At 45.6% G+C, this 27,948-nt stretch overlaps 2 protein-coding genes across 2 annotated transcripts in view; one reads left to right on the forward strand and one right to left on the reverse strand.

Moving 5' to 3' along the window:
• LOC311103132 (transcriptional repressor protein YY1-like) overlaps window positions 1-27,948 on the forward strand; it is a 964,063-nt gene that overhangs the window by 217,022 nt on the left and 719,093 nt on the right. The gene's annotated exons all lie outside the window — the stretch shown is intronic.
• The window catches only part of LOC311103120 (MAM domain-containing glycosylphosphatidylinositol anchor protein 2-like), a gene marked incomplete at its 3' end in the record, with an annotated part of 221,901 nt that overhangs the window by 79,472 nt on the left and 114,481 nt on the right, over window positions 1-27,948 (reverse strand). Inside the window, exons 7-8 of the mRNA XM_084144660.1 lie at window positions 26,446-26,775; window positions 23,786-24,079 (exon numbers count right to left, since the gene is read on the reverse strand). Of these exons, the coding sequence (XP_084000786.1) occupies window positions 23,786-24,079; window positions 26,446-26,775 (624 nt within the window). The remainder of the gene's footprint in view (window positions 1-23,785; window positions 24,080-26,445; window positions 26,776-27,948) is intronic.

A 27,948-nucleotide genomic window follows, 5' to 3' on the forward strand; every position in this document is an offset into this window, starting at 1 on the left:
AACATGTTATTGTTAGACATCAGGTATCCTATGGAGAGGAGAAGGTCCACAGTCTGGTTCAAGTCAACAGGACAGCCGTGAGTTAGGGAGGAGTGAGGAATTGGTCAGGTCAGATGAAGTGAGAAAGAACAGGCATCACTAAAGTCCTGTCTAGCAACAGAGACGTATTGGCTGTCCAGATGGGTAAGGAGGAGACTCAGCATAGGAGGAAGGTTTACCAGTACTTGTCTAAATATGTCTTGGTCTTATGCTGCTGTGTGACCCAGTGGGTGAATAAACTTGGTTTTAGCTTTACTAGTCGTCCGTGAGTTTTTACTCTGTTTATTTAGAATCTAACAGTAGTACTTTAAAGTATTTTTACTTAAGTACTTCACACCACTGGGTAGGTGCAAGCAATATGGTAATTACTTCCCCATATTGTTTACACCTATCAACCTCTCAGATCTACAGGAGTGCCTAGGGAGTAGGAAGGGCTAGGGGTTGATTTGGAATTCAGCAAAACTGTCCTTCTCACACAGGCAGTATCTGAGCCCGTCGCCATATGTCAACCCAAGCATAATCCATTCATCTGCACCCAGAATTTCTCCATCTGCAGGACTTTAAAGTCCCATCAGCCCTTCTTTATTTATCCAGCCTTTAGATTATCTTGTGCTGTAATTACCACTTATGCACCAGCAATGAGATGCCACTAGCCGTGGTTTTATCAATTAGCGAGTCCGACTTCAGTGGAAAGTGATCTAAACTGCAATGTTCCTGTCACTCTTTGGTACACGTCTAGCAGACACAGCTACACCGTGGAAGTCTGAGTATGTGGGCAAAACGGGCTACTTAGCACTAACATGAGAACTCAGAAGTCACACGTCTAGGATATTATAGCTTCTAGTGAAAAGGAATTGTTGTTGTATCTATGTGAGGCACTTTAGTAGGAGATATTTTAAGGGCCTCTAATATATTTTTCCCATTTCGTGTCTAATTTTGAGAACTCTCAGAGGAACTGTCCTCTCTTAACTCGACTGACTGAAAGAGCTTGCTGCCTGAATACACAGAATGGCTGAGAGAGTCCGTAGGGACCGCCTTCTGCTCGGAGACAAACGAGCGTGATTCACAGAATTTCTGAGTGGCACCTTACTAGATAATACTCCAGAAACACTTAAAGGAACAGTTCTGCTAAATAGTTAGTTAAATAGTTACCAAATAGCTAACCAGACTATCTGCATTGACCGTTTTTGCACTAACTTTTTTTACTCATCACATGCGCTGCTGCTACTGTTTATTATCTGTCACTTTATTCCTAGTTACATCGACATATCTACCTCAATTACCTCGTACCCCTGCACATCGACTTGTACCCCATTTAAATAGCCAAGTTATCGTTACTCATTGTATATCTATTATTACTTTTATTATTACGCGTTTTATTTTTCTATTATTTTATTTCTCTCTGTATTGTTGGGAAGGGCCCTTCAGTAAGGATTTCACTGTTAGTCTACAGCTGTTGTTTACGAAGCATGTGACGAATAACATATGATTTGATTTGATTCCCCAGAAATGCAAATATACTTTATCTTATTGATACCTAGAAAGTAGTCTATAGAGGCCGAAGGTCGGTGTCCCAAGTGGTTTGTTTACTTAGCTACACCCTAGCAATAGCATAGTTGAGTGCAAAACAATGAAAGTGGTAGGAACCCTGTTAGCATGCTACAGCCCAGCAAGCACCTAACGGACCGCTATCTGTAACGAGGCTGGAGGGGAGCACTCCTCAGGCCACCATCGGAACAGCTAATATTACTATGCTTAAATTAACTAACTTCAAACGTTTCTGTCGCATACAATACAGTGAGGGAAAAATGTCTTTGATCCCCTGCTGATTTTGTACGTTTGCCCACTGACAAATAAATTATCAGTCTATAATTTTAATGGTAGGTTTATTTGAACAGTGAGAGACAGAATAACAACAAAAAAAAAACAGAAAAACATATGTCAAAAATGTTATAAATTGATTTGCATTTTAATGAGGGAAATAAGTATTTGACCCCTCTGCAAAACATGACTTAGTACTTGGTGGCAAAACCCTTGTTGGCAATCACAGAGGTCAGACGTTTCTTGTAGTTGGCCACCAGGTTTGCACACATCTCAGGAGGGATTTTGTCCCACTCCTCTTTGCAGATCTTCTCCAAGTCATTAAGGTTTCGAGGCTGACGTTTGGCAACTCGAATCTTCAGCTCCCTCCACAGACTTTCTATGGGATTAAGGTCTGGAGACTGGCTAGGACACTCCAGGACCTTAATGTGCTTCTTCTTGAGCCACTCCTTTGTTGCCTTGGCCGTGTGTTTTGGGTCATTGTCATTCTGGAATACCCATCCACGACCCATTTTCAATGCCCTGGCTGAGGGAACGAAGTTCTCACCCAAGATTTGACGGTACATGGCCCCGTCCATCGTCCCTTTTGATGTGGTGAAGTTGTCCTGTCCCCTTAGCAGAAAAACACCCCCAAAGCATAATTTTTCCACCTCCATGTTTGACGGTGGGGATGGTGTTCTTGGGGTCATAGGCAGCATTCCTCGTCCTCCAAACACGGCGAGTTGAGTTGATGCCAAAGAGCTCAATTTTGGTCTCATCTGACCACAAGACTTTCACCCAGTTCTCCTCTGAATCATTCAGATGTTCATTGGCAAACTTCAGACGGGCATGTATATGTGCTTTCTTGAGCAGGGGGACCTTGCGGGCGCTGCAGGATTTCAGTCCTTCACGGCGTAGTGTGTTACCAATTGTTTTCTTGGTGACTATGGTCCCAGCTGCCTTGAGATCATTGACAAGATCCTCCCGTGTAGTTCTGGGCTGATTCCTCACCGTTCTCATGATCATTGCAACTCCACGAGGCGAGATCTTGCATGGAGCCCCAGGCCGAGGGAGATTGACAGTTCTTTTGTGTTTCTTCCATTTGCGAATAATCGCACCAACTGTTGTCACCTTCTCACCAAGCTGCTTGGCGATGGTCTTGTAGCCCATTCCAGCCTTGTGTAGGTCTACAATCTTGTCCCTGACATCCTTGGAGAGCTCTTTGGTCTTGGCCATGGTGGAGAGTTTGGAATCTGATTGATTGATTGCTTCTGTGGACAGGTGTCTTTTATACAGGTAACAAACTGAGATTAGGAGCACTCCCTTTAAGAGTGTGCTGCTAATCTCAGCTCGTTACCTGTATAAAAGACATCTGGGAGCCAGAAATCTTTCTGATTGAGAGGGGGTCAAATACTTATTTCCCTAATTAAAATGCAAATCAATTTATAACATTTTTGACATGCGTTTTTCTGGATTTTTTTGTTGTTATACTGTCGCTCACTGTTCAAATAAACCTACCATTAAAATTATAGACTGATTATTTATTTGTCAGTGGGCAAACGTAAAAAATCAGCAGGGGATCAAATACTTTTTTCCCTCACTGTATGTTTGGAATTTTGGAGCAGCAATGCCTTTTGATTGTAAAGTAGAGAAATACTCTCAATTCAAATATCCTCAAAAATGCAGAATACAACAGGCAAGGAAGTGAACTATAGAAAAACTAAAAACTTGTTTTCCTCCTAAAAGCCATCCGTATTACTCATTAATGGTGTAAGGTTTGTACCTGTTATTTACCACAGGGATTAAAACATAAGAGGTAGAACAAAACGTCTAAACAAAAGTAAATAAGAGAAAAGAGAACCTTAAAGGCACAATATGTAATTTCAACAGCCTGATTCTGGCACTGTTTGGTAAGCTGAGGGACGGGGCTGTGTTATGGATGCAACCGAGCTATAGATGACAGTATGGAGTGATTTTAGTGCCACCAAAAATGTAATCTGAATTTACTGGTGGCACTAAAATCACTCCATATGACAGTCCATGAAACATTCATAGAACATGTTCCATTGTTCGACTGAACATTATTATGCTAATGCTATGTTGTTACCAGTATCTTGAAATGGGGGAAATGGCAGCAAAAAAGCTGCAGTGTGAATAGTTCCATCCGTGCCCCATTTCATGGTCGGGTTAACTGGGGATTTCTCAGTCTACTCGCATTGCATGACTGGGTGATGATAGCACTTTCAGAATTTCAGTGTTGTCGTTTAATTTTTATCCCTCTCCAAACGTATTCTCTCTTTTTCGTAAATGAATACTGGTGGGGATAAATTTGTGCTTCGCTAATTAGGCTGGGAGCCAGCTTTCAATGCCATACTTAACGAACAGCCCAGGATTAAACACGTGTTTCTACGACAGAGCCTTGGTCATAGAAGCCTTTTAGAGAGTAATGTTCATCCTCCATATAGATCACCCTCCAGCTAGTTCCCCAGTGCTGATCACAATGCCCACATTTATCAACCCATAGTCAGGGGGCTTGACTAGGAATTTGCCATTCATCCTATAGTAATTGTTCTTTACATTTGATATGCTGCTTTCTCTCCCCTTCTTCTTGCCTTCCAACTGATGCCCATAGCTCATTTCAAGCGTTTATTAAAGAGGCTATGATTCTATGGTAGAGCAGCTTACATCAATATACTTCAGAACACATTTAATTTCTTATAACCAGGGTAAAGCAAGAAAAAAATAGCAGCCATAGATGAAATGCTTAAACTAACAATAATTGGGGCTTTTCAGAGGGAGATGGATCTTCGCTGGTTTCTTTTTGTACGTTTAATCCTTTTGCACTTATGTCGAGGGAAGAAATATGCAGAAAGGGCCGTGAAATGTCAGAGTACGACTGCAATTATCCCTTCATTATGCTTTAAATAGCGACATTAATAATCATCAGTGTCTTATCAGTATTCTGAGAAAATTCATTATGGATTTGGGGGAAACTACTGTAGCACAGTGCCTGCCTATGAGAAAGTAATCAATCTCTACAGCCTATGATTTTATTAAGGATAGACCTGTCATTATATAATTCTCACAATATGACTGACAACTTTATCTTAACATGCACTCCAAACCAACTTTTTTACCTACAAATAATGTGATACTATATCAATGCTTTGATATAGGCCACACTACAATGTCCTGTGCAATTGTAAGACATTTCTTTGTCATGACCGGGCTTTGGCTCAGCGAGCTAACTCAGTCATTGTGAGCAGGAAACTCGGGTTTGAACCCCAGTCTGTCACAATTTCAATCTGCAAATCACACTAATCCTAGTGATAACAACTATGTTTCTGTCCTGTCTGTGACACGTCTGTGACACAGCTGTGACAATGGTACCAGACACTGAATGACTGTACTGTTACAAAGAACAAAGCTCCAGTGCAAATTACACGCTGCCACGCTTCCAAAAGCCTTGCCATCTCCCTTTTCCCTGTTACCGCTCCTGCCCGCGCCAACTCAAAGAGCGTGAAACAGTGACAAGTATGGGCATTGACCTTTCCAGTCTGCGGAGAGTTCCCCCTTCGGCCAGCATGTCTGATTAGGTTGAGATCCTTTGACAAAGCCAACCAGGCCCTCCGTGATCCCGGCTCGCTCGGGAGCCCACCTGTTGATCCAGCTGAATCACTGTGCCTCGTAATTGTATATTGGGCGCTTTGCCGGAACACGCCTGACCAATAAACTCAATTAACCCTTGGAATGATAAGGTCTGTAGACTGCAGGGAACTGAATTACTGGCTGGCTGCTGCAGCACCCACACTGTTAAGGTGAGACAGGAGTTAATTGGGTTCAAGTATATTACCTGAGAGCATTCAATTACCTGGGTGTGGGGCTGTGGTCTCTACATTGGGTGCTGCTCCCCATTCCTAGTTGTAGTATGTATACTGTCATAGGAATCAGTCTTGCGGCTATTTATCATTATATATACTTTTTCAATGTTTCTGCCTTTTTGGCTTTTTCAAGGTTTCTGCCTTTCCGAGGTTTTAATGTTTCTGGTGAACTAAAGCCTGAACTATTTCAGAGCAGATGGACATACACTGTACAGTAGCATTGAATATAATTGAGCTGTGAAGTCTCCAGACCAAAGCTGCACAGTACAGCAATAGTTTCACTGAGGAAGGCTTTTGAAGTGGGCTGCAGGTCCTCTGGGGCTTTCTGAGAAGTTCTAGTGGAGTCAACCAAGGTCCTGTTCCAAGTTTCCGAAGTTAACCAAAGCCTTTGTCTTATGACGTCGTCAACAACAGCCATCACAATGGCTTCTATGCATATTAAAATGCAATTAAAAATAAAGTGTCGATCTTACATGTGCTGGCCCTGACACATAGAACAGAGTGGGGCTAAATACAAGGGGCAGCAACTAACAGATGGCCTCCAGGCCTTAATGGCGTCACTTTGTGTAAAGGGTGATGCCGGCCGGGCGGGAGAGAGAGAGAGGCGAGAGAGTGAAAGAGAGAAAGAGAGAGGAACAATTATATTTCATTACCAATAAAACAGAGTAATGCCGATCTGGAGGCTTAAAGCCTGGGGAAATCCAGAGCAATCTCTCCATTTCCCTGGTGGGCAGCATTCTCCTCTCTCTTTCTCTTTACCTTGTCCCCCCCCCCCCCCCCCCCCCTCTCTCATCCTCCTCCTCCTCATCTCTTCCTCCCTCTGTTTCTCAATTTCACTCTCTCTCCCTCTTTCTTCCTCTTGTCCCTCTCTCCCTCTCTCTTCCTCTACCTCGCTCTCATCCCTCCTCTCCATCTGCCGCCTCCGCAAACACTGCTGCAAGAGCCTGCTCAGCTGTCACAGATATAAGTACACATTATCCAGTGGCATACATTGGTACCCAGACCTACCACAAGTAATGAGTCCTGTGCTAGGGATTATCCTCCTAGCTACCCTTCTCTCTTCCCTGCCCTAGTTCCCTTCCCTGCCATCACAATCTCTGCAGGAAGAGGAGGAGGAGTAGGTGGATGAGTAGGAGGCATTTGTGAAATGGAGGAAGCATGACATGCACATATAGTTGAAGTCGGAAGTTTACATACACCTTAGCCAAATACATTTAAACTCTGTTTTTTACAATTCCTGACATTTAATCCTAGTAAAAAAATCCCTGTTTTAGGTCAGTTAGGATCACCACTTATTTTAAGAATGTGAAATGTCAGAATAATAGGAGAGAGAATTATTTATTTCAGCTTTTATTTATTTCATCACATTCCCAGTGGGTCAGAGGTTTGCATACACTCAATTAGTATTTGGTAGCATTGCCTTTAAATTGTTTAACTAGGGTCAAACGTTTAGCGTAGCCTTCCACAAGCTTCCCACAATAAGTTGGGTGAATTTTGGCCCATTCCTCCTGACAGAGCTGGTGTAACTGAGTCAGGTTTGTAGGCCTCCTTGCTCACACATGCTTTTTCTGTTCTGCCCACACATTTTCTATAGGCTGAGGTCAGGGCTTTGTGATGGCCACTCCAATACCTTGACTTTGTTGTCCTTAAGCCATTTTGCCACAACTTTGGAAGTATGCTTTGGGTCATTGTCACGGATTCCGCCGAGGCTGCTCCTCCTCCTTGCTCGGGCAGGCTTCGGCGTTCGTCGTCCCCGGAGTACTAGCTACTGCCGATCGATGTTTCTGTGTTTGTCTTGTGTTGTCTAGTTTGTACACCTGTTACTTATTTTGTGTTGATTGTGTAACATATAAGTTCCCTTGTTTTACGTTTGGCCTTTGTGTGTTATTGTCATTTTGTCCTGTTTGATGTTCGGCAATTCTAGTTCGCCTTTTACGCACAGCACGTGTTTACTCCTCCAGTGTTGTGGAGACTTTTGATTTGTGCGTGTTTACTTGAAGTAAAGTAGTCATCTTGATCCTCTGTGTTTTGCGCCTGACTTCACCGCCGCATACACATCACCCCATCTGACAGAATAACACACCAACCATGGAGTCAGCAGGACCAGCGGTGGTAACTGAGTCTCTGGAGGATCAGGTCAGCAGCCAGGACACCATGATCCGTAGACTTGGCACCGCCATGCAAGATGTCATGGACACTCTGAGCCGATGGGAAAGAGGAGGCTTGCCCACACCTCCTCCTACAACACCACCACCATCGGTCAGACCCATCATACCATCTCCGGAGTCCAGTGGGATTCGGCTCTCGCTCCCGAGGGCATATGATGGCACCGCAGCCGGGTGTCAGGGATTCCTACTTCAAGTGGAACTCTACCTGGCAACCATTCACCCGGCGCCCTCGGGATACGAGAGCGTTTCCGCCCTCATCTCCTGTCTATCCGGCAAGGCATTGGAGTGGGCCAATGCCGAATGGAGGGGAATAGACGCCGCCACCATCAGCTATGCAGAGTTCTCCCGCCGCTTCAGGGCGGTTTTCGATCATCCCCCAGAGGGTAAAGCGGCGGGGGAGCATCTGTTCCCCTCCGACAGGGGAAGAGGAGCGCACAAGAGTTCGCCCTGGACTTCCGGACTCTGGCGGCTAATGCGGGGTGGAATGAGAGTGCCCTCATCGACCACTATCGGTGCAGCCTACGAGAGGACGTTCGCCGAGAGTTGGCCTGCAGGGACACCAACCTAAGCTTCAATCAATTGGTGGACATGTCGATCCGTCTGGATACCCTGCTGGCTACCCGCGGAAGTCCGGAGTTGGGGCCGTCCATTCCATCCTCCAGCACCTCCGAGCCGAGCCCTATGGAGCTCGGGGGTGCTGGTGCTAGAGAGAGGAGGAGAGAGACCCGGAGAGAGGCCGTCCCCTGCACCAACTGTGGCCGTAGAGGACACACTGCGGCTCGGTGCTGGGGAGGGTCTCCTGGGGATCGAGGCAACAGGTCACGCACTGATGAGTCATTTCAGGTGAGTAGGCGCCCAACTCACCCAGAGCTCTCTGTTGTCCACTTGTGTATTCAAGTTGAATTTCCCCAGGTTTCATCTCATTCCCAGCATAAGGCGCTAGTCGATTCAGGCGCAGCTGGGAATTTTATTGATCGTAATTTCTGTGTTAAGTTAGGGATTCCCCTCCTACCAGTAGATGTGCCTTTTCCTATTCATGCCCTAGATAGCCGTCCTTTGGGATCAGGTTTAATTAGGGAGGTCACGGCACCACTAAAGATGAAGACGCAGGGGGGTCATGAGGAAATCATACATCGACTCTCCTGCGTTTCCCGTGGTGCTGGGGCTTCCTTGGTTAATCTCTCATGACCCCACCATTTCGTGGCAACAGAAGGCTCTCAGGGAGTGGTCTGATCAGTGTGTCGGGCGTTGTATAGGTGTTTCCGTAGGGGCGACCACGGTGGAAAGTCAGAACCAAATGCCCGCACAGCACATTCCTCCTGAGTATGATGATTTGGCACTCGTGTTCAGTAAGAAGAGGGCGACGCGATTGCCACCTCATAGACAGGGGGATTGTGCGATAGACCTCCAGGCAGGTTCTGCACTTCCGCGTAGTCATGTGTATCCTCTGTCTCAAGAGGAGATGGCGGCTATGGAGACATACATCGCCGAGTCTCTGAGACAGGGATACATACGGCCCTCCACTTCGCCTGCGTCCTCAAGTTTCTTTTTTGTGAAGAAGAAGGATGGAGGTTTGCGCCTGTGTATTGATTACCGTAGTCTCAATCAGATCACTGTTAAATACAGTTATCCTCTCCCTCTGATTGCGAGTATGATGGAGTCATTACACGGAGCGCGCTTCTTCACAAAATTGGATCTCAGGAGCGCCTACAACCTGGTGCGCATTAGGGAGGGAGATGAATGGAAAACAGCATTTAGTACCACCTCGGGTCACTATGAGTATCTCGTCATGCCATACGGGTTAATGAATGCTCCTTCTGTCTTCCAATCATTTGTGGACGAGATTTTCCAGGATTTGCATGGGCAGGGTGTAGTGGTGTATATTGACGACATTCTAGTATACTCTGCTACACAAGCCGGGCATGTGGCCCTGGTGCGTCGAGTGTTGGGTAGGCTGTTGGAGCATGACTTGTATGTGAAGGCGGAGAAATGCCTGTTTTTCCAGGAGTCCATCTCCTTCCTGGGCCATCGTTTGCCCGCGTCAGGGGTGGAGATGGAGATTGACCGCGTTTCAGCCGTGCGTAATTGGCAGACTCCTACCACGGTTAAGGAGGTGCAGCGGTTTTTGGGTTTTGCCAATTACTACCGGAGGTTTATCCGGGGTTTTGGACAGGTAGCAGCTTCCATCACCTCCCTGCTAAAGGGGGGCCCGGTGCGTTTGCAGTGGTCGGCTGAGGCGGACAGGGCGTTTAGACAACTGAAGGACCTGTTCACCTCGGTTCCGGTGCTGGCACATCCGGACCCCTCTTTGGCGTTCCAAGTGGAGGTGGACGCGTCAGAGGCTGGTTTTGGGGCTGTACTGTCTCAACGCTCAGGCATGCCTCCTAAACTCCGGCCCTGTGCTTTTTACTCTAAGAAGCTCAGCCCGGCGGAACGTAATTACGACGTGGGGGACAGGGAGCTGCTAGGGGTGGAGGTATTGGCTTGAGGGGGCTCAACACCCTTTTCTCATTCTGACTGACCATCGTAACCTGGAGTACATCCGGGCAGCTAGGAGACTGAACCCTCGTCAGGCTAGGTGGGCCATGTTTCTGGCCCGGTTTGTCTTTAAGCTCACCTATATACCAGGGTCACAGAACGTTAAGGCAGACGCCCTGTCCCGGCGATATGACACAGAGGAGAGGTCCATTGAGCCCACTCCCATACTGCCGGAGTCTTGTCTGGTGGCACCGGTGGTGTGGGAGGTCGATGCGGAGATCGAGCGGACGTTACGTACCGACCCTACTCCTCCAGAGTGTCCGGAGGGGCGGAAGTACGTGCCGCTCGAGATTCGTGATCTACTAATTTATTGGGCTCATACGTCACCCTCTTCTGGACATCCGGGTATTGGCCGGACAGTGCACTGCCTTAGTGAAAAGTAATGGTGGCCAACATTGGCAAAGGACGTGAGGGTTTATGTCTCCTCCTGCTCGGTGTGCGCTCAGTGTAAGGCGCCTAGACACCTGCCCAGGGGGAAGTTACAACCCCTACCCGTTCCACAACGGCGGTGGTCTCACCTATCGGTAGACTTTGTCACGGACCTTCCCCCCTCCCAGGGGAATACCACTATTCTGGTCGTTGTGGATCGGTTTTCTAAGGCCTGTCGTCTCATCCCAATGCCGGGTGTCCCTACTGCCCTACAAACTGCTGAGGCCCTGTTTACTCACGTCTTCCGCCACTACGGGGTACCTGAGGATATAGTGTCTGATCGGGGTCCCCAGTTCACCTGGAGGGCGTTTATGGAACGCTTGGGGGTCTCGGTTAGCCTTACCTCGGGTTTCCACCCTGAGAGTAATGGGCAGGTGGAGAGAGTGAACCAGGATGTGGGTAGGTTTCTGAGGTCTTATTGTCAGGACCGGCAGGAGGAGTGGTCGGTATATCCTCTGGGCAGAGATTGCCCAGAACTCCCTTCGCCACTCCTCTACGAATCTGACCCCTTTTCAGTGTGTGTTGGGGTATCAGCCGGTTCTGGCACCCTGGCATCAGACCCAGATCGAGGCTCCTGCGGTGGATGAATGGTTTCGGCGCTCGGAGGAGACATGGAACGCTGCACATGTCCATCTGCAGTGGGCTATTCGTAGGCAGAAGGCGAGCGCTGATCGCCACCGCAGTGAGGGTCCAGTGTATGCACCTGGAGATCGAGTCTGGCTCTTGACTCGAAACCTGCCCCTTCGCCTGCCCTGCCGGAAGCTGGGTCGGCGGTTTGTGGGGCCATTTAAAGTCCTGAGGAGATTGAACGAGGTATGTTACAGGCTGCTCCGAGACTGCTCCTCCTCCTTGCTCGGGCAGGCTTCGGCGTTCGTCGTCCCCGGAGAACTAGCTACTGCCGATCGATGTTTCGGTGTTTGTCTTGTGTTGTCTAGTTTGTACACCTGTTACTTATTTTGTGTTGATTGTGTAACATATAAGTTCCCTTGTTTTACGTTTGGCCTTTGTGTGTTATTGTCATTTTGTCCTGTTTGATGTTCGGCAATTCTAGTTCGCCTTTTACGCACAGCGCGTGTTTACTCCTCCAGTGTTGTGGAGACTTTTGTTTTGTGCGTGTTTACTTGAAGTAAAGTAGTCATCTTGATCCTCTGTGTCCTGTGCCTGACTTCACCGCCGCATACACATCACCCCATCTGACAGTCATTGTCCATTTGGAAGACCCATTTGCGACCAAGCTTTAACTTCCTGACTGATGTCTTGAGATGTTGCTTCAATATATCCAGATAATTTTCCTACCTCATGATTCCATCTATTTTGTGAAGTGCACCAGTCACTCCTGCAGCAAAGCACCCCCACAGCATGATGCTGCCACCCCCGTGTTTCACGGTTAGGATGGTGTTCTTCGGCTTGCAAGCGGCCCCCTTTTTCCTCCAAACATAATGATGGTCATTATGGCCAAACAGTTCTATTTCTGTTTCATCAGACCAGAGGACATTTCTCCAAAAAGTACGATCTTTGTCCCCATGTGCAGTTGCAAACCGTAGTATTGTTTGTACAGAGGAGCGTGGTACCTTCAGGCGTTTGGAAATTGCTCCCAAGGATGAACCAGACTTGTGGAGGTCTACAATTTTTTTTCTGAAGTATTTGCTGATTTCTTTTGATATTCCCACGATGTCAAGCAAAGAGGCACTGAGTTTGAAGTTAGGCCTTGAAATACATCCACAGGTACACCTCCAATTGACTCAAATGATGTCAATTAGCCTATCCGAAGCTTCTAAAGCCATGACATCATTTTCTGGAATTTTCCAAGCTGTTTAAAGGCACAGTCAACGTAGTGTATGTAAACTTCTGACCCACTGGAATTGTGATACATTGAATTATAAGTGAAATAATCTGTCTGTAAACAATTGTTGGAAAAATTACTTGTGTCATGCACAAAGCAGATGTCCTAACCGACTTGCCAAAACTATAGTTTGTTAACAAGACATTTGTGGAGTGGTTGAAAAATGAGTTTTAATGACTCCAACCTAAGTGTATGAAAACTTCCGACTTCAACTATATACAGTGAAGTTTGTATGTATGAGTCATCACGAACAGGCATCTCCTTCAATTAGCCACACACACAGTCCACTGGGCCTCTGCTATGGAGGAGGGAACACAACACACTACTGAAGACTTTACCCTAAAGGACTACACATACTAAGGAGAAGAGAGTACATGACGTACTAATAGTACCGTCAGACTGACAGACTGGACATGTGACATAAATAATGTGATCCTTGCCTCCAGACCAGAGGCTAAGGGGAACACAAACAGTTGGTTTACAGATATCTGTCACGCACAGTATGCACTATATCACTACTGTAACACCACATTATGTTTTACAATTTAATACTTCATAACTTACGCTAAATATAATTGGTGCGCTGCACAGATATGAAATAGTTAATTTAATAATAGTCATTAATTTAATAATTCAGTAGTTGAGCAGCTGTGGATTTATGATGACATGCTCTCTTAGAGCTGGTATTTTGCCAGGACTCATTTGAACAGGGGCACAACTTTCACTGGGGACGGGGGGGACAAGTCCCTCTCACATCCTGAAATTGCATTTTTGTCCCCCCAAGTTATATCACTCTACCCACATCTACATATTACTTCAACTACCTCAACTAGCCAGTGCCCCCGCACATTGACTCTGCACCGGTACCCCCCTGTATATATAGCCTCCCTACTGTTATTTTATTTTACTTCTGCTCTTTTTTTCTCAACACTTTTTTTGTGGTTTTATTCTACGTTTTTATTACAAATAATGCACTGTTGGTTAAGGGCTGTAAGTAAGCATTTCACTGTAATGTCTGCACCTGTTGTATTCGGCGCATGTGGCCAATAAAACTTGATTTGATTTGAATGTGATACAAAACGAGGCAACAGTGTGCTTTAGGACTATGTGGACACCTCTGAGCGATCGGATAGGCTGTTTGGAGTGTTTATCCGACTGGGAAAAAAATATATAATAATATACACCACCGATCAAAAGTTTTAGAACACCTACTCATTCAAGGGTTTATATTTTATAGCAGCCAACAAGTGCTCAGCATATGTGGGAACTCCTTCAAGACTGGATGAGAGAATGCCAAGAGTGTGCAAAGCTGTCATCAAGGCAAAGGGTGGCTATTTGAAGAATCTCAAATATAAAATATATTTTGACTTGTTTAACACTTTTCTGGTTACTACATGATTCCATATGTGTTATTTCATAGTTTTGATGTCTTCACTATTATTCTACAATGTAGAAAATAGTAAAAAGAAAGAAAAACCCTTGAATGAGTAGGTGTGTCCAAACTTTTGACTGGTACTGTATGTCCCCACCACTTCTAAAACCAAAGTTGCGCATTTGAATACATCATTAATAATATCAAACATGAGAGCGACATAAAAAGCAACAATCCCAGATTGGCAAACCATGATTGTGTTCCAAATGGCACCCTATTCCCTATAGTGCACTACTTTTGACCAGGACCCATCTACTGTTGACCAGAGCCCTATGAGCCCTGGTCAAAAGTAGTACACTACAGTGCCTTCAGAAAGTATTCATACCCCTAGACTTATTCCACATTTTGTTGTGTTACAGCTTGAATTCAAAATGTAGTAAATATATATTTTTTCTCTCACCCATCTACACCAAATACCCCATAATGACAAAGTAAAAACATGTTTTTAGACATTTTTGCAAATGTATTAAAATGAATACAGAAATATCACATTTACATAAGTATTCACACCCCTGAGTTAACACTTTGTAGAAGCACCTTTGGCAGTGACTACAGCTGTGAGTTTTTCTGGGTATGTCTCTAAGAGCTTTCTACACCTGGATTGTGCAACATATGTGTCACACCCTGGCTCTGGGACTCATTATGTTGAGCCAGGGTGTGTTCATTCTATGTGTTCTGTTTCTATGTTGGGTGTTCTAGTTCGTCATTTTCTATGTTTGACTGAGTGACTCCCAATCAGAGGCAACGAGTGTCAGCTGTTTGCTGGTTGTCTCTGATTGGGAGCCATATTTAACTGTCTGTGTTTCACTTTGGGTTTGTGGGTTTTTGTTCCTTGTCGGTCTTTGTCACCGTGGACTTCACGAGTCATTTATTGTTTTGTTTAGTGTGCTTATTATCACTGACGGTAATAAAGTCAATCATGTTCGCTCAACACGCTGCGCATTGGTCTACTTCTTTTCAAGACGATCGTGACAGAAAAACCCACCATACCAAGACCAAGCAGCGTGTCCAGGAGCAGGCAGCCTGGACGTGGGAGCAGATCTTGGACGGGCAGGGGTCCTGGACCTGGGAGGAAATCCTGGCCGGGATGGATCGCCGGCCATGGAGTGAGACGGTGGAGGCGCGCCGTAGAGAGGAGCTACGGCGTGATCAGGGTCGTCGTCGGACGGTCGTGAGGCAACCCCAGAAATTTTTTAGGGGGGGGCACACGGCATGGACGACGGGGCTGACGGAGGAGAAAAGGGGGCGGATCCAGAAGGCCACCAGGCCAGGGGTACACCGCCCTGTACGTCCTGTGCGGATGCCTCACACAGAGTGTGTGAGGGTAGGCATTCAGCCAGGACGGGTGGTGGCCGCTATTCACTCCAGGCCTCCTATCCGTCTCCACAGCCCGGTTCGGCCTGTCCCTGCTCCACGCACCAAGCCTACGGTGTGCGTCGCCAGCCCAGTCCGGCCTGTCCCTGCTCCACGCACCAAGCCTACGGTGTGCGTCGCCAGCCCAGTCCGGCCTGTCCCTGCTCCATGCACTAAACCTACGGTGCGCGTCGCCAGCCCGACCCGGCCTGTTCCTGCCACCCGCACCAAGCCTACGGTGTGCGTCGGCAGCCCAGCCCGGCCTGTCCCTGCTCCACGCACCAAGCCTACGGTGTGCGTCGCCAGCCCGGTCCGGCCTGTCCCTGCTCCACGCACCAAGCCTACGGTGTGCGTCGACAGCCCAGCCCGGCCTGTCCCTGCTCCACGCACCAAGCCTACGGTGTGCGTCGACAGCCCAGCCCGGCCTGTCCCTGCTCCACGCACTAAACCTACGGTGCGCGTCGCCAGCCCGGTCCGGCCTGTTCCTGCCACCCGCACCAAGTCTACGGTGCGCGTCGCCAGCCCGACCCGGCCTGTTCCTGCCACTCGCACCAAACCTACGGTGCGCGTCGCCAGCCCGGTCCGGCCTGTTCCTGCCACTCGCACTAAGCCAGGGGTGCGAGAAGTCAGCCTGGTAAGGCCCGTTCCTCCTCCACGCACCAAGCCAGGGGTGCGAGTCGACAGACTGGACCAGGGGCACTATGGGGAGTGTATTGGAGGGTGGTGGTCAAGGCCGGAGCCAGAACCGCCGCCGAGGAGGTATGCCCGCCCAGCCCTCCCCTGTTTTGTTTAGTTGAGGCGCGGTCGCAGTCCGCGCCTTTAGGGGGGGGTACTGTCACACCCTGGCTCTGGGACTCATTATGTTGAGCCAGGGTGTGTTCATTCTATGTGTTCTGTTTCTATGTTGGGTGTTCTAGTTCGTCATTTTCTATGTTTGACTGAGTGACTCCCAATCAGAGGCAACGAGTGTCAGCTGTTTGCTGGTTGTCTCTGATTGGGAGCCATATTTAACTGTCTGTGTTTCACTTTGGGTTTGTGGGTTTTTGTTCCTTGTCGGTCTTTGTCACCGTGGACTTCACGAGTCGTTTATTGTTTTGTTTAGTGTGCTTATTATCACTGACGGTAATAAAGTCAATCATGTTCGCTCAACACGCTGCGCATTGGTCTACTTCTTTTCAAGACGATCGTGACAATATGCCCATTATTCTTTTCAAAATTCTTCAAGCTCTGTCAAATTGGTTGTTGATCATTGCTAGACAACCATTTTCAGGTCTTGCTATAGATTTTCAAGTAGATTTAAGTCAAAACTGTAACTCAGCCACTCAGAAGCATTCACTGTCTTCTTTGTAAGCAACTCCAGTGTAGATTTGTGTTTTAGGTTATTGTCCTGCTGAAAGGTGAATTCATCTCCCAGTGTCTGGTGCAAACCAGACTGAACCAGGTTTTCCTCTTGGATTTTGTTTGTGCTTGGCTCCATTCTGTTTCTTTTTTATCCTGAAAAAATCCCCAGTCCTTAACGATTACAAGCGTACCCATAACATGAGGCAGCCACAATTATGCTTCAAAATATGAAGAGTGGTACTCAGTAATGTGTTGTATTGTATTTGCCCCAAACATAACACTTGGCATTCAGGACAACAAGTTATTTGCTTTTCCTAATTTTTAGCAGTATTACTTTAGTGCCTTGTTGCAAACAGGATGCATGTTTTGGAATATTTTTATTCTGTACAGGCTTCCTTCTTTTAACTCTGTTCTGTCAATTAGGTTAGTATTGTGGAGTAACTACAATGTTGGTGATCCATCCTCTGTTTTCTCCTATCACAGCCATTAAACTCTGTAACTGTTTTAAAGTCACCATTGGCCTAAAGGTGTAATCCCTGAGCGGTTTCCTTCCTCTCCGGCAACTGAGTTAGGAAGGACGCCTGTATCTTTGTAGTGACTGGGTGTATTGATACACCATCCAAAGTGTAATTAATAACTTCACCATGCTCAAAGGGATATTAAATGTCTGCTTTTTTTTACCCATCTACCGATAGGTGCCCTTCTTTGCGAGACATTGGAAAACCTCCCTGGCTTTTGTGATTGATTCTGTCTTTGAAATTCACTGCTCGACTGAGGGACCTTACAGATAATTGTATGTATGGGGTACAGAGATGAGGTAGTCATTCAAAAACACTTATTGCACACAGAGTGAGTCCAAGAAAACTCTTCTAATCATTGGTAAACCATACAAAATTGATTGTTTGATTTAAAAGACGCTTGATAAGAAATAGTCATTTTCCTACAAAATGCTCCTCAAGCCTACAATATGAACGTCCTCATTTATCATGTCCATGACACAGGAAGAACAGGATTCCCTCTCTGCCAAGGTTTTGTGTTTCAAATAAGTTTTATTGAGGAGCAGAAATAAACATGCAAGTAATGTAAATCCTCCTGCTGTACAGAATGTACAGACCCCACGACTAGCAGGCCAACTACTGTGGAACATCACATTCAATGTACTTTCATTAATAGAGGCTAACAATGCGGCGTGCTGTATTCATAGTGAATTAACCTAAGTCCTTGTGCTCAAGGACATGGCTGCATGGGAGTTACATAATGAGTGGAGAGCCGTTCAAATGGCTAGCAACCACAAACAACATCAGTGAGTCACTCACTTGCACGCTCGCACGCTCGCACGCACACACACACACACACACACACACACAGACACACAGACACACGCACACAGAACAGCAGGAGCAGCTGTAAAGCTGTTTACAGACATCCTTGTGTGTAAAACTCAAACTATGAGTAGAGCCATTGTGGATCTGGTAGACTGGAGTATTGCCCATAGAGATGTAAGGTTATATAAGCATTACATTAAATTCAGTGGTATTGCCATTGTGGATCTGGTTGATAGAATATTGTCTGTGTCGTGATTTGTAGAACAAACAAATTGAATAGCACTACACCACCTGTATAGAGACTGTAGAGATAACTAGCTAGGCAAAATAGGTCACACTTTACATGACTGTAAGCTTGTTACTGTGTAATTATTCCTGTACAGTGTAACAAGTATTGTAATTACTCATGGTTACACTGTACTTAGGGTGAGGGTAAGGGTTAAGGATAAGGGTTAGGGCTACAAAAAAAGAGAACAATTGTGTAAAGTGTCAACTAGAAATACCTTTGAACACACCCAGCCGCTGTTTTGGTAAAGAGCTGTGAGATGGGGCTGGAGAAATGTAACGAATATGTGAAAATGTAACGAAAAGCTATGACTACAAGTACTGCCCATCCATGAAATAAAAATGATAGTTTTGTTTTGAAGCTTTTCAGTATTTTTGAGCAATTACATTGTTTACAAACAAAGGGGTAAAACAGTTAAAGTAAGCGCATGAGGCATAAATTACAGTGAGGGAAAAAAGTATTTGATCCCCTGCTGATTTTGTACGTTTGCCCACTGACAAAGACATGATCAGTCTATAATTTTAATGGTAGGTTTATTTGAACAGTGAGAGACAGAATAACAACAACAAAATCCAGAAAAACGCATGTCAGAAATGTTATCAATTGATTTGCATTTTAATGAGGGAAATAAGTATTTGACCCCTCTGAAAAACATGACTTAGTACTTGGTGGCAAAACCCTTGTTGGCAATCACAGAGGTCAGACGTTTCATGTTGTTGGCCACCAGGTTTGCACACATCTCAGGAGGGATTTTGTTCCACTCCTCTTTGCAGATCTTCTCCAAGTCATTAAGGTTTCGAGGCTGACGTTTGGCAACTCGAACCTTCAGCTCCCTCCACACATTTTCAATGGGATTAAGGTCTGGAGACTGGCTAGGCCACTCCAGGACCTTAATGTGCTTCTTCTTGAGCCACTCCTTTGTTGCCTTGGCTGTGTGTTTTGGGTCATTGTCATGCTGGAATACCGACCCATTTTCAATGCCCTGGCTGAGGGAAGGAGGTTCTCACCCAAGATTTGATGGTACATGGCCCCGTCCATCGTCCCTTTGATGCGGTGAAGTTGTCCTGTCCTCTTAGCAGAAAAACACCCCCAAAACATAATGTTTCCACCTCCATGTTTGACGGTGGGGATGGTGTTCTTGGGGTCATAGGCAGCATTCCTCCTCCTCCAAACACGGCGAGTTGAGTTGATGCCAAAGAGCTCCATTTTGGTCTCATCTGACCACAACACTTTCACCCAGTTCTCCTCTGAATCAATCAGATGTTCATTGGCAAACTTCAGACGGCCCTGTATATGTGCTTTCTTGAGCAGGGGGACCTTGCGGGCACTGCAAGATTTCAGTCCTTCACGGCGTAGTGTGTTACCAATTGTTTTCTTGGTGACTATGGTCCCAGCTGCCTTGAGATCATTGACAAGATCCTCCCGTGTAGTTCTGGGTTGATTCCTCACCGTTCTCATGATCATTGCAACTCCACGAGGTGAGATCTTGCATGGAGCCCCAGGCCGAGGGAGATTGAAAGGTCTTTTGTGTTTCTTCCATTTGCGAATAATCGCACCAACTGTTGTCACCTACTCACCAAGCTGCTTGCCGATGGTCTTGTAGCCCATTCCAGCCTTGTGTAGGTTTATAATCTTGTCCCTGACATCCTTGGAGAGCTCTTTAGTCTTGGCCATGGTGGAGAGTTTGAAATCTGATTGATTGATTGCTTCTGTGGACAGGTGTCTTTTATACAGGTAACAAGCTGAGATTAGGAGCACTCCCTTTAAGAGTGTGCTCCTAATCTCAGCTCGTTACCTGTATAAAAGACACCTGGGAGCCAGAAATCTTTCTGATTGAGAGAGGGTCAAATACTTATTTCCCTCATTAAAATGCAAATCAATTTATAACATATTTTACATGCGTTTTTCTGGATTTTGTTGTTGTTATTCTGTCTCTCACTGTTCAAATAAACCTACTATTAAAATCATAGACTGATCATTTCTTTGTCAGTGGGCAAACTTAAAAAATCAGCAGGGGATCAAATACTTTTTTCCCTCACTGTAAATGTTTCAGATCATCAAACAAATTTAAATATTAGTCAAAGATAACACAAGTAAACACAAAATGCAGTTTTTAAATGAAGGTTGTTATTATTAAGGGAAAACAAAATCCAAACCCACATGGCCCTGTGTGAAAAAGTGATTGCCCCCTACAACCTAATAACTGGTTGCGCCACCCTTAGCAGCAACAACTGCAATCATGCGTTTGCGATAACTTGCAATGAGTCTTTTACAGTGCTGTGGAGGAATTTTGGCCCACTCATCTTTGCAGAATTGTTGTAATTCAGCCACATTGGAGGGTTTTCGAGTATGAACTGCCTTTTTAAGGTCATGCCACAGCATCTCAATAGGATTCAGGTCAGGACTTTGACTAGGCCACTCCAACGTTAAAAAAAAATAATTATTCAGCCATTCAGAGATGGACTTGCTGGTGTGTTTTGGATCATTGTCCTGCTGCAGAACACAAGTTCGCTTCAGCTTGAGGTCACGAACAAATGGCCAGACATTCTCCTTCAGGATTTTTTGGTAGACAGCAGAATTCATGGTTCCATTTATCACAGCAAGTCTTCCAGGTCCTGAAGCAGCAAAACAGGCCCAGACCATCACACTACCACCACCATATTTTACTGTTGGTGTGATGTTCTTTTTCTGAAATGCGGTGTTACTTTTACCCCAGATGTAATGGGACACACCTTCCAAAAAGTTGAACTTTTGTCTCGTCAGTCCACAGAGTATTTTCCCAAAGGTCTTGGGGATCATCAAGATGTTTTCTGGCAAAAATGAGACAAGCCTTCATGTTCTTTTTGCTCAGCAGTGGTTTTCGTCTTGGAACTCTGCCATGCAGGCCATTTTTGCCCTGTCTCTTTCTTATGGTGGAGTCATGAACACTGACCTTAACTGAGGCAAGTGAGGCCTGCAGCTCTTTGGATGTTGTTGTGGGGTCTTTTGTGACCTCTTGGATGAGTCGTCGCTGCGCTCTTGGGGTAATTTTGGTCGGCCGGCCACTCCTGGGAAGGGGTTCACCACTGTTCCATGTTTTCGCCATTTGTGGATAATGGCTCTCACTGTGGTTCGCTGGAGTCCCAAAGCTTTGGAAATGTCTTTAGAACCTTTTCCAGACTGATGGATCTCAATAACTTTCTTTCTCATTTGTTCATGAATTTCTTTGGATCTCGGCATGATGTGTAGCTTTTGAGGATCTTTTGGTCTACTTCACTATGTCAGGCTATTTAAGTGATTCCTTGATTGAGAACAGGTGTGGCAGTAATCAGGCCTGGGTGTGGCTAGAGGAATTGAACTCAGGTGTGATAAACCACAGTTGAGTTGTGTTATAACAGGGGGGCAAACACTTTTTCACACAGGGCCATGTAGGTTTGGATTTTGTTTTCCCTAAATAATAACAACCTTCATTTCAAAACTGCATTTTGTGTTTACTTGTGTTATCTTTGACTAATATTTAAATTTGTTTGATGATCTGAAACATTTAAGTGTGACAAACATGCAAACAAATAACAAATCAGGAAGGGGGCAAACACTTTTTCACACCACTGTATATAACTGATTGAAAAGTCTAAAAATGTATGTAGCAATTGCAGATTGCCCGTTTTAATTTTTATCAAGCATATACAAGATTATACCCAGCATTTACCCTGTCATATTTACACCAACACCATGAGCCAATGAAAATCCCACCTTCAATCCCACGGCCCCGGTTGTTACCGTTGTTTGCCACTCCTGTCGGATAGCGGCGCTCCTGCAATTCCTTGGTGTGCATAGCACTGCGTACAGTAACAGATAACTGTCATGTCCTACACCTCCTTATCTGTGTCAATACACTGTTCAGTGCACTCATCCAGAGAGAGCAGGAGGGGAAGAGAGAGAGATTGGGTAGGGAGAGGGGGAGGAGGAGTGGCATCTGCATCCCAATGCTGGAGCTAGGCTGTGTCCCAAATGGCACCCTACTCCCTATATAGTGCACTACTTTTGACCAGAGCCCTATTGCTGTAGTTCTGATTGTACCTGGCTTGGTCCCACAAGGCCAGGCTCTCTGGGCCCAGCCCTCCTTCTTCCTCATCCCCCCCTTTCCCCTAGCCTCCTTCTCGTCTGTTTCTGCACACTCCACAAACGGTTCTGCTGGGGCCACACTAAGGACAACTCTGAGGCCAGGCTGCCTAAGGGGCTCTCACTCCAGTGACTCAGTGAGAGCTACTGTGGAATAGTGTATGTGGCCTAGTGATACACACACGCACAGCCATACACACACTGCCGCATGAATCCATGAATGCACACGGGCACGCTCAAAACACACACACACACATGTGCCTTCATGAATCCATGAACGCACACACGCACACGCACACACTTCCTATGGCTCATCACTCCTCACCCACCTCACGGTCTGTATGTGTGCGTGGTGGTGGGTGGGATATAAGGTCATAGATCACAGATATTTCACAGGCCTGACACTAGTAAGTAAGAAGCGGTGATCCGAGCGATAACTAGCTCTGCATTTCTATAAGCCATCCCAAGGCATCTTCCCTCCTCTTCGATATTAAGAGTAACACAGACGCTATTAATTAGACTGGATGTTTCTCACAGCCTGCATCCCACATGGCACCATATTCCCTATGTAGTGCACTACTTTTGACCAGAGTAGTGCACTACATTGGGAATTGGGTGCCATTTGGTATGCATCCACCAAGGCTCCTCTAATAGTGTCTTCCTCCATCATGTCACCAGATCATTTCCTTGTACGCATGTATGTACAAGGTCAATAAACGTTAAGTGTAGGCCGCTAATGGTCATTAACACTGAGATACGAGCCTTTTCGGTCACTTTTTCGGCGTGACTGAGTTAAAGTTGTGTTGAAATGTTTCTTTGAACGTAGAACGTCCAATAGGGAATTGATTACGTTACATTAACCTCTCCACCTGGGGAAATTGAATCCAGACGTTTTAATGATTAGCCGAGGCGAGATGATTTGTGCAATGTGTAACGCACCAATGTTATGTGCTGTTTCTAATTGAAACTAATGATGTATTGAATTGATGACGTATGATGTATCGAACAAAATCTAATACCGATAGCAACTTAAGAAATGCCCACACATCTAACTTAAACCCCTTAAAACGATTTCAAGTCACAATTCAAATATATTATTTTTTTATTTTGCACGGATCATCTACCTCTCCTGACCTCCTCCTTATAGAGACCTATCCAGCTCACAGCACCAATGTAACCCACCGTGGTTCAAACCCATTGCATTTATCAGAAGTGTACTGTAAAAACACTGTATATCCAGAATACTCACATTGCACAGTGAGCTCCACCAGCGCTTCCCGGGGCTTCACGTTGAAGCCGTTGTACTGGCTGGTGGCGCAGCGGTAGGTTCCAGTCATCTCGCGCGATACATTGACAATTCGTAGCACACCATCATAGCTCTCCGTCTGAAGGCTGCCATCGGGCATAGGCGCCTCCTTGTCAGCCCTCGACCATAGGATGATGGGTTTTGGCTTCCCCGATACCAGGCACTGCAGGTCCACTGTGTCACCCTCCTGGACCACCATGGGGGACTTGCCCCGAGGCACTGTCAGCTCCGGAGGGACTGGGAGAGAAGGAGAAAGAAACTTAACGTCACTTTACGTTACTTAACTTTGCGTGGTGTTACTTTACGTGATGTTTCGTTGCGTTACATTACTTTACATGATGTTCCCTTATGTGATGTTACTTTATGTGATGCTACTTTAGGTTATGTTTCTTACGTTATGTTACTTTACGCAATGTTACTTTACACAATGTTAGTTTACGCGATGTTACTTTACGTGATGTTACTTTACGTGATGTTACTTTACGTGATGTTACTTTACGTGATGTTACTTTACGTGATGTTACTTTGTTACTTTACGTGATGTTACTTTACGTTATGTTACTTTACGTTGTGTTACTTTACGTGATGTTATTTAACATGATTTTACTTTGTGGTAGAGCTAGGTTTTATCCCAACCCAGCACTAACACTTGATTCAACTAATCAACAAATAACCTAGACCTTGATTAGCTGAATCAGGTGGGCAAGAACAAAAGCCTGCACACCCTGTAGTTCTCCAGCCAGGATTAGGGGTTGGTAGACAGTATAAGTATTACTCAGTGTTTTCCCCCTCCACTCTCTTGATCACAATCACCCAGTGGGAGGCAGGAAGCACTTTGATTTTTGCCCTGTGCATTCTGATCATCCAACCCTCTGAACCACCCCCTCATCCTCCCCCCCCCCCTCTCCAACAGTGCTATGACTATGGCATCCTTGTTTCATTTCATCCTTCATCCTCTGCTACTGCAATCCCAATCCGCTGCTGCTACACTGACATAAAAAGCTATGAATACAAAAATAGCACCAAATATGTAATACAGTAAGGGAAGGGAACACAGAGCAGAGAGGCAACGAATGAACAGACAGGTCTCCTGGGCTTGCCAGGTCATTTATTTGGCGCGTTTGAGGGGTAGCTATCTCCCCCTGAGCTTTCAGCTCCGCTCCCCTACGGGGGTTCTCTGCCAAAGGCATATACCATCATCCCAACCCAGGCCAATCATTCTGGATGGGCTTTACTTTGCTTAGCCCAAATGGATTTGAGTAATGCATGTTGGAGGCTGCTTCTCTGCTCCATTGGTTAATATACTGGAGGTGACAACAATGGTAAACGCAGGCCCTAAAAATGTGAATCTGACGAACAGATCAAGACAGCTAGATGAGAGGGAAGGAAAGACACACCAGCTGAGACTTACGTAAGTAGTTGCAGGAGACCTGTGCCAGGGAGGGAAGTATGTGTGTGTGTGTGTGTGTGTGTGTGTGTGTGTGTGTATTTCCAGGTTGATGCACATTAGCATGTCCTACAAAGGCTCCCCGCCGCACATAGACTCATCTATTTCTGGGTTTATGCGTTGTAACTACTCACAACAGTAGTTTTAATGGACTTCAATGATCCCAATGGTCAGCTCCTTGATGTTTTTAAGTTCTCCTTCTGTTTCATTGCCAATTCACCAATCCTCCCGCCCACAACAGGAATAATAATGTCAACGTCCGGGCTTATCATCAAACATTTGATGTTCCACTCCGGCATTACTAACTCATTACTAAAGAAAAAACACCTAAAGATCTTTTTCATCAGTTTGTATGCCAACAAACTAAAGGCAAAATACAGAGGGAGTAGCTAATTAGGAGAAAATAACACAGGTGACCCTAAACTAGCAGGCTGTAAATAATCATTAAGTAGGAATGTGCATATTAGCGACTGATTTAGGCCTGATTGAATGGACAGATCCCAACAATCTGGCCCGAAAACACTCACATTAGAATCCGGACTTTACTGGAAACTCATCATGCTTTAAAACCCAACACATAAGGATTATGGACTGTATATGAATGGCGGTCTGTGTCTTTGCCACATCTGCCCATCGTTCAGTCTTGGCGTGTCCTTCCTATCAAAGTCCACATACTGTAGTATGCACTTTGTGTATTGCCTACTAAGAGGGGTAGGGGTGTGTGTGGAGGGGCTGTCCCAGCATCTCATCCTACATAAACACTAAAAGATCTTGTTGACTTTCCATATCCCTGTAACACAGGGCTCTCCAAACCTGTTCCTGGAGTGCTACTGTCCTGTAGGTTTTTGCTCCAACCTTAATCTAGCGCACCTGAGTCTAATAATTAGCGGGTAGATAAGCTGAATCAGGTTAAATACAACTGGGGTTGGAGGGAAAACCTACAGAAGGGTAGCTCTCCAGGAACAAGGTTGGAGAGCCCTGCTGTAACCTATGACGTCCTGTAATGATGAGTTCTACAATATGCTACTTTAGACGTGACAAAGCTGGCCTAGTTCTGTGCACTAAAACAGGGGCTGACCAGATGACCTTAGTCTACTGTGCCACAAAGCTATTAAACGACTAGAAGGACAACAGTACAGTACAGTCCATTGCTCACCTGTAGTCGAAGAGATATTGACGTCGATGCTGACTTCGGGGATACCTCCGTTCTTCAGCGCCGCCACGCAGGTGTACGTGCCGAAGTCGGTGAACTTGAGGTCAATAATGTCCAGGTTGGTAGTGCCGGGCTGGACGTCGGGGTCGGTGTGGGTGATGACCATGCGCTCCGAGCTGCGCAGTGGACGGCCATTCTTCAGCCAACTGAACAGGAGCTCCTCAGGGGGCGTTGCCTCCACCTGGCAGGAGATCTTGACCTCGCGGCCAATTTGGATGTTGTCGTCGTTGTGGTACGGGTCGGGCGTGATCCAGAAGCGCCCCTTCTTTAGCCCTGCGGAGAGAAAGAGTATTAGGCTACATCAGCACTAATGCTAAGAATTTTGGCCCCATGTTTTTCCTATAAACAAGCAACCTTACTGTACTGATATGATATATGATTATGGCTGCCACCTGGGGGCACAAAAAGTTACAGTTTTTAATAAAGATGGCTGAATGAATGAATGTTCATTGCTCACCAAAGCTAGCTAGCATAATATTGGTGTCAGAAGTGGAATCCAAACCACGTCTCCCTTTGGAGACCAAGAAAAAACACTTGGTATAAGTCATTGTATAACTATTGTAGGTCCAAGAGACTTTCCTGGTCAGTTTATGTGGTCAGGACAAATTCAGGACAAACTTATTAGGGAAGGCTAATAATAGAGCAAAAATAAGAGCCAAATTCCCAGATTCTCTGAGAGAGGTTGCATTTCAGTGAATTAACTAATTACTTGAGGTTGTTTTGTTTTCCGACTTCATTCTAACTGTCACACACCTTTCCACGAAGACAGCGGTATACGTTTCACGACAGTGTTTTTGATAAACATCACTTTCCCATTTACCTCAGAGTTCATATGCATCTTTGCAGGACACTAAAAGCATTAAAAACATTAGCAAAAATATTTCCAATGTACCAATTTACAGTGACGTAAATAACTGATCTAACAGTGGTCTCTCAGTCCCTTTTCCATGTACTATCTATTTGGTATCTAATACTTTGAAACAACAGGAAAATATTTGTGCCTTCTGTTGAATTCAAATGTTTGAGCATGCAGCTTAAAAGGTTGAAGCCACAATTGCAGTGAAACGTCAACTCAGAGGATGCAGGCAAAGGGGATGAAAAAAAACACTTCCAATACAAAAATAGCTGTTCCCACACTCCAAAAAACAATGTCTATTACTTTAAAACATGAACCACAAAAGAAAAAGATTATTCACAATCAAACGTATTTACGATTGGTGTAAGTACATATCCCATCTCTCCAGTCTCTTGACATCACAAAGAGTTGCTAAAAATAGCCCAGGCGAGTGAGTGTGAAGCATCGTATTGTCCCTATTAATCAAGATGAAAAGAAAATGCCTCCAAGACACTGACTTTGAGAAAACCACTGCACCACGGGATCAGAATGATGAATGTGAAGCCACTCACTCATACAGTAGGGCTACATTAGTAGTGAGTGACTACAGA

Source organism: Coregonus lavaretus, assembly GCF_964263955.1.
Source record: "Coregonus lavaretus genome assembly, chromosome: 27".
Lineage (NCBI taxonomy): Eukaryota > Metazoa > Chordata > Actinopteri > Salmoniformes > Salmonidae > Coregonus > Coregonus lavaretus.